At 35.6% G+C, this 7,647-nt stretch overlaps 1 protein-coding gene and 1 non-coding gene across 2 annotated transcripts; one reads left to right on the top strand and one right to left on the bottom strand.

The window, feature by feature from the left end:
* Positions 1 to 5,374: 5,374 nt before the first annotated feature.
* Positions 5,375 to 6,294, bottom strand: LOC134219933 (uncharacterized). The gene is made up of 2 exons (XM_062698838.1): positions 6,027 to 6,294; positions 5,375 to 5,960 (listed from the first exon to the last, which is right to left on the bottom strand). The coding sequence occupies exon 2, from the start codon at positions 5,957 to 5,959 to the stop codon at positions 5,663 to 5,665; it is 297 nt and encodes a 98-aa protein (XP_062554822.1). The 5' UTR covers position 5,960; positions 6,027 to 6,294; the 3' UTR covers positions 5,375 to 5,662.
* A 186-nt stretch (positions 6,295 to 6,480) lies between these two features.
* Positions 6,481 to 6,562, top strand: Trnas-gcu (transfer RNA serine (anticodon GCU)). Its single transcript has one exon. It is a non-coding gene; the product is annotated as a tRNA-Ser (tRNA).
* Positions 6,563 to 7,647: the final 1,085 nt, after the last annotated feature.

The following is a 7,647-nucleotide window of genomic DNA, read 5'->3' on the forward strand; positions in this document are numbered from 1 at the left end:
ACATCCCGATTCTGAATGCCCTGTAAAAGTTCCAGTCGACAAATCGATGCTGCGCCGGGGATAGAAGAACAAATGAACGCAATTGCATTGATTTTGCAGTTGATGTATTATAAACAATCGATTCGTCAAGATCTTCCGTGATTGGCAATTGTTACAGGAATCATTGAGTATCATTTCAATTTTATTTTTTATGTTATCTCCTATTAGTTAATTTCTTTATCTTCTCTTTCTAATTTTTTTTCTCAATAATAGCGGTGAATGATAAAACTGAAAATAATTATGGGTAAAAGATACTACAAACGAAACTCTTCTCGCTTTGCCAAATTTTCCAGACGTAAAAAAATCTTCGACCCTTTGATAATGAAAACACATTCCTCGTTAAACTAGGGATAATTTTTGGGTTACAAATTTTGGGTTGCTATCGTATGAAATCCCATAAATTTGAGACGTTATTTCTCCACTTGAAAATGATACGTCCAACAAATGAATTTCACGAAATTACTTCTACCGTTTTGGCTTGAATTATTTTATGATAAATATCAAAGATTTCGAAAGTCTAGATAGGAAAAAAAAAATCCGCATAACTAAGCTTAAACTGTTTCTATTTGTGATAACTTGATGTCTTCAAAGATCGGAATATAAATATCCCGCTTTAATTACTTCCTTTTTCTTCTTTATTGGCATTACATCCCCCACTGGGACATTGCCGCCTCGCAACTTAGTGTTCATTAAGCACTTCTACAGTTATTAGCTGCGAGGTTTCTAAGCCAAGTTACCATTTTTGCATTCGTATATCATGAGGCTAACATGATGATACTTTTATGCCCAAGGAAGTCGAGACAATTTCCAATTCGAAAAGTGTCTAGACCGGCACCGGGAATCGAAACCCAGCCACCCTCAGCATGGCTTTGCTTTGTAGACGCGCATCTTTTTTAATTACTTACTCTTTCCTAATCACTCAATAACTCACCAGCTAATGTAATAACAGGCTGATTTTACTGTAAATTATGAATGAAAATATTTCGAATTTTGCCAATTTTCTTCTAGAATTTCAGATCACGCGGAACAGCTTAATCCTATTAAATTATGCGCTATGGCACATCGCGATATATCTCTAACGATTCCACCATTGCGAATAGCGAGTTCAATTGTATAACGTCTTAAATTCCTTTTCCAGTTCGTTCAATTATTACTGATGGCACTAAAAAGCAAAAAAAAAAAAAATTATTTCAAAAAAAAAAACTTCATTTCGTGGCCACAATCCAATATGAGTCAGTTATTTTCCCAGATTTATAGGGACACGGCAGGTATTTCCGTCCATCGTCGTAGGGGCTAAAACCAACGAAAGCAACGTACATTTGCTAGAACTCCACTATAGCAGAACGTTTCTTACGATTTGGTACGTATGAGTTTTACAAAAAAAGCGTCTCTTTTATTGGTTTTTGAGACTATGACGAACAGACGAAAATACCTGCCGTGTCCCTACTTAACATGTTTTTCTTTCCGAATAACACAATGCTAACTTTAAATTGAACAGTTATTAATAGGAATAACAATTTCGAAAAAAAAACCCACAGGCGTTCTTGATGTTTTGTTAACGCATGGTATGAATTTATATGATTTTCCTTTATTTACATACTGATTAATTGCAAACATATTGACAACATTAACATTAAAATTTATCCTTTTTTGCCCTGAAAAGCATTGAATAATAACCTATCTAAATTTCAAAACCAGAAGGATGATTCGTCCAATTGTAAAGTAATGGCCGTAGATATATTTTTATCTGAAACTCCGTTTAATATTTTAACAAGGTTCATGCTATGGTTTTTGTATTTTTATTATATATTATTATATTAAATATATCTTATCAACCTTTTCCGCTGGTGGAAAGAGAAGTAAAAAAATCTAATATTTTGTAGTTCCGGATCATAATACCTGGTTTTACAGTTTCTTGTCAGTGTGATAAAATGGTCTATTTTACATACTAAATTAATGAGTGCATTAATGACCATTATAGCACTCAAATGATTTGCCTTAAATTCATTATAACACTCATTTGGGCGCTATACACCCGATGCGTTCCGTGTAAAAAAAAAGTTTTCAGTTCAAAATTTGAAAATCTGTGTAAAATAAGTTTTATGATTTCTCGACAAATCATGCAAAATGGAGAAACCTTGCAAAAATTTTGTATGGGATTTTTTTACACGGCCATGTAAAAAAAAAACCCGTTTATAAACAAAATCGGGTGTAATGGAAAAGCAAATATAGAACATCAATTACATGTTTACATTTTGCTCAAATTGCCTAGATGAGGGTTTATAGTGTATTCTATGCGTCCCGCAATTAGGGGAATGGTGCGATGGACATGGCTTCAAATATGTACATATATCCAGATTTAGACATCGCATCACGCCTTCTAGAATTGTGCAATGTGGCTCAATGATATAGATATTTATTGTTTTCGGCAAAACCTTGAATTATTGGCAAGTAGAGTTATCTAAAGTAAATTAGACTGGACTGTTTTGTTTCCGATTTTTGATTTAAAACTCCCTTTTCTTGTAGTCTCGTAGGATAAACGTACACCTGGTGCTGGAAAAAAAAGTTGTTTGCAACTAGTTCTACAAACTAGTATTTTCAGTTTGGAATTGAGGTTTTTCTAACGTATAAATCTGCCTATAGAAAAAAAGGTAATTTTTCTATGTAAGTGTGTGGATTTTTTTTCATAATGTTTCACTTCATAATGTTGTTTCTGACATATATTTTCTGCATCTGAACAATACGATAAAACTTAATAGGATCAAAATTCACATTTGCAAGTTTGATTGATGAATCGAAAATACATATTTTAAAATCACTGTAAAACTACAAATGTCGTTTACTTGTAGAGAGCGTCATTCAGTAAAGTCATTTTCTTTCGAGGAGTAGATTAATATTGCTAGACTCAATGTAAACGTCCCGGAATATTTGCAGAGATGAACCAACTCAACTGCTACACCGACAGCAACAATCTTTACTCTAACAGCTGCATGAACATCTATAAATACGAACCTCAAGAGAATTTTCACAGCCGCCAAATTAGCCACGGTTGGACATTGCAGTAGATGAAAGCAAATGAGAAGAAGAAATGCAAAATGCATGAAAATGATGTTGTCTTCTTGGATATCCTTAGTGGGTCGACGCTCTATTCAAAACTGAAGCTAGTGGGCGAACTAAATTGGTGAGCACGTTCCAATTCTTTACCTTCATTTTATTGATTGATTTTTATACTGTTTAATTGCTTTTATAAATTGACTAAATACGTACAGGGCATCGTTTGCTGCTATTGCCGCGGATATAGGGCACTGCACGGACTGCTTTGTCTTTTTCTCGCTGCATAGAAATTAGAAAACAACAAGGCCAGTAAACGTCAAAATTTATGAGGAACGAAAGAGAAAGAGATATTTCCGTGCAGTGCCCTATTGTGGGAGTCCCAGATATCTGGTTCACGCTTTAATAAGCAACGGTGGCTCTTCTAGACCTTCTATTCCCTGAGTAGTTATTACGAATAATGGCATCCTTGTGAAGTTTTACTGTACCTGTTATGGACGACTAGTACATCATATTCCCTATATTTTCTGAAGAATCCTTTTCTGCTTCAGAAGTGAATCCTTTTTGTAGTACTAGTCTTCGTAACAAAAAGGGCACCATTACGGAGCATGAGATCTGATCAAATTATTCGTAGTACTACTTGATCAACACCCCCAGCTGGGTGAGGGGTAGAGGATGACGCACACACACACACACTAACAATTCGTAACAGGCCAAATTAAAAGTTGTCGTGCGATAATTAAACATTTTTCGTTATAAAGGGTAAGTATTTTGGATCAAAAATAGATTAATAGTGATGTTATTCTCGTTCAATGTTTCAGTGATACACGCTAACTTCCATCTACTCAGTGACTAAGTAAAATTGTATTGCCGTCTCTTTTTTTCTCACAGAAATTTTACTCAGTTTCCGCCAAAAGCGGGCCAACTCATAGCTATACAATTTTACTCAGTCACTGAGTAGTTGAAAGTTAGAGTGTAGATCAATTTCACCCCAAAGGAAGTCCGCCATTTATGGTGCTGTACTGAGTGACATTCGCTGCCTAAGTTAAGTACTTGGATTAAAGTTTTATTTTATATTTAATAATGAAATAAAACTTTATTCACCAGTAGCTTATTTTGAGAAACATTCAATATCTCGTACAACATGGTCACTATAAAACGTTCGGAGGTCCGCTCAAAATTGACCACCCGCTGCGCTCACTCGGTTCACACGCAATCTGGAAGTAAAAATGAAACCATCCTTCCGTCTCCTGCAGCTTAACTACCAATGTTTGTTTATCGGAGCTGTGATTAATCTTCCTGTTTTTGAACTTTATTTTCAGGGTCCATCCCAATGTCAGATTAGATTAGATTAGATTTTCCGCTTCATCTGGTGCTCTAATTAAAAGCCCTCGCAATGGGTGATGTCTATGCCTGTGGGAGGAAGACGTCTGTTCGAATATCACACGAATGCTGGATTGCTCTCATCATTCAATTAACCGACAAATTCGTTCCAACAAATATGGGCCCGCCAGTATGGTGCACGAGCGATGCCAGAAACAATGAGTGAATCTTCTACAATTTCCAAAGTAACGCGTAGGTGGGGTTGCGGAACTCGAGTCTGGTGTCACCAGACTTCGCTGACAGCTGCGCAGATTGGTTTTTGTCCAAGTAAAATGGTAAAAATTATTGACGAAAAAGGTTGCATGAAGAAGAAGAAGTCGAAGGATGATCTTCAAAAAAAAAAATGCACGGGAAAGCAAACGGTTTTTTTAAACTCTTCTCAAAAATTCTAGAAGCAATTTAATTAAAAACGTTTAGCAGTACTTAGTTGGACTTTATTTATACATACTATGTAAAAGTGCAACATCACAAAATAAAATTCAAAATCGAAATAATGTGTTTATTATACAATATAAAAAAGTCCAACCCCATGCTGCTAACCGTTTCTAATTAAATTGCTTCTAGAATTTTTGAGAAGAGTAAAAAAAAATCCGTTCGCTTTAACGTGCATTTTTTTAAATATCATCCTCCTTCGACTTCTTCTTCATGCAACCTTTATTTGCCAAAAAGATATTTATGATACATTCAAACTTCAGACACTTCATGGATTTTTTTTAAACGTAATCTAGCATCATTTTGTCATTTTGTCAAAATACGAATAAATATGTACAGTCACAATCTATCCGTAAATACTAATGCTTAATAAGTAAACGCCGAAGACGAGCTAGCCTAGGGCTGAAAGTCTCCTTAATAAAGACACAATAATAATAATAATAATTAATAATAATAATCAAACATTGATTGTAGTGATAAATACCATATTATTAATAAATTAGTTTGTTTTTATTTCACCAAGCTTTACATTAATTTTAACTATATTTTTGGAACCTCTCATTTATATCAACTGTTTTGTCCAGCCAGATTAGACAACTACTCCACCATGAATCGGTCGAACAAAAGTTTTATAATTTTAATCACAAATTTCCTGGCATGGGTCGTCTAAGGTTTTTATTGTGTCACACGCACGCTCATACTGTCAATTTTACGCATCAGAAACGTTTATCGCCGTACACGCCGTTATCGAATTTGGTCAGCTGAACTCCAATTCGGGCAGCAGCGTGTCGGCTTGATGTGCGAGTAGCTGCTGGAGCTGCTGTTGGTGCTCGTTGATGAAGAAATAGAACGTTGTCATCAGAATGGCTGTGGCCAGCAGGAATCCGGTGACCAGAAAGATCAACAGCACTAAGGTCAATCCAATCAACACCAGCCAGGCCAAATGGGTTCCGCCGATCAAGTGCTCGAAATCATCCCAAACGTATGGTTCACCGTCGTGTTGTTGAATATTGTCATCGTTCGCTCTATCGAACCGCTCGCTTGATATCGTCATTCTGAAAGCCGTGAAAAAGAGCCCACTATTACTTAACGCAATAAAAAAAAACAAAGCTTGAACCTACCTGTTGAAAGCCAGAGAATGCAGAGCACTGATCTTCGTTATAGAAAGTGTTATGGTGGATCGAACATTTCTCGATCGGTGTGTGATTTATACACTTACAAAAAATAGAATCAGCACAAAGTTCCATTTGTGTCCCATCATCAATATTTTGCATTTCGGTAATTTGTTTACTCCACTCAACCTACGTCATTTACGATTATAAATGGTTATAATGAGCTTGCTTTCCTACAATCTTTTCCCACATTGGATTGAGAGTAAGCTTCCTGGTGACTGATGACACAGAATGAAAAGTTTTTGATTAGTCTAATCACTTGATGGTATCAATAACATATTTATTGCTAATCTGGTTGTGAGATAAGACCCATCAAATCAATTAATCGTACATGGCGCTCTTGTGCTTGTGTGATTACATTAACGAGTCTACCCTTTTCCCGATCCACATCTCACTGCATGTAGACGAGGTGGCCGAGTGGTTAAGGCGTTGGACTGCTAATCCAATGTGCTCTGCACGCGTGGGTTCGAATCCCATCCTCGTCGGGTAACTTTTTAAAATGTGTTCAGCCGCTTCGAATCCCGTGTCTGGCAAAAAAAGTACTTTTGTTTTTTCTTTTAATCGAATTAATCATACAGATTTTTAGACGAATTAAAGTCATGCATTGATTATTGGAAGGTGGAATTGATGATCCTATATGAGGCAACAGGAAACGGACATACAAACATGCACCACTAAATGATAGATTTTGTATCATTCACTGGCGGCGCCATAAATGGGGTTGACTGTGGCACCAGCATTTTTGGCGTATTTGATTCATTCATAATTTGACTTCAGTAGTAAGAACTATAAACTGATGATTACTCCAATCAGTTAAGCGATAAATCAATTTGAAAAAAATGTTAAGATGTTTCAAATATCAGGCAGTTTTATTTGCATTTTATTGTCAAAAAATAGCTTAGAAACGTATTCAAAAAGTCTCTAGGAATTCTTTTGAATGTTTTTCCGAAAACATCCAATTCCTGGAAATCTTGAGGATATCCGAAGAGGTATGATAATGGATAGACTGTTATCGCGACAATTCTAGATTCAAAACCGGGTTATACTACTGTCCAGAGTTCTTCAGATGTTCTCAAGAATTCCTTGAGAATTACCTTTTGTCATTTTTCGTAAATATTTTAAATCATGTTTAGGGCATACCTCCAGCACTATTCTACAAAATTTCATGAATAATTCCAGAGATCCCTACAGGATGACTTTCGAAAATTATTTTAGGAATTCCATTGGATACCATCGGAAACTCCATTCCCTCGCAAATTTCCCCAGTAATTCATCCAGGATGTCCTTCAAGAATTCTTTCCAAAATTCTAGGACAAAATTCCTAGAACTTCTTTGGAAATTTCCAAACGAATTCCCAACGGAATTTCCAAAGAAACTCATGAGGAAATTTCCGACATTCTTAAATTTTTTTGGACATTCCTCCAAGGAAGTCTTCCAAGGATTTCTTCTGTAAATTTTCCGAAATGCAGAAGCTTTTTTGGAAATTCCTCATTACATTGCTTTGAAGCTTAAAAAAGGAATTCTAAGAAAATTTTGAACATTTCTTCGGAAATTCCATATCATTTTTTTT

This window comes from Armigeres subalbatus, chromosome 3 (assembly GCF_024139115.2).
Source record: "Armigeres subalbatus isolate Guangzhou_Male chromosome 3, GZ_Asu_2, whole genome shotgun sequence".
NCBI classification, from domain to species: Eukaryota; Metazoa; Arthropoda; class Insecta; order Diptera; family Culicidae; genus Armigeres; species Armigeres subalbatus.

Excerpts from the sequence above, each read along its gene's own strand:
- LOC134219933 (XM_062698838.1), bottom strand. The coding sequence starts at position 5,959 with ATGACGATATCAAGCGAGCGGTTCGATAGAGCGAACGATGACAATATT.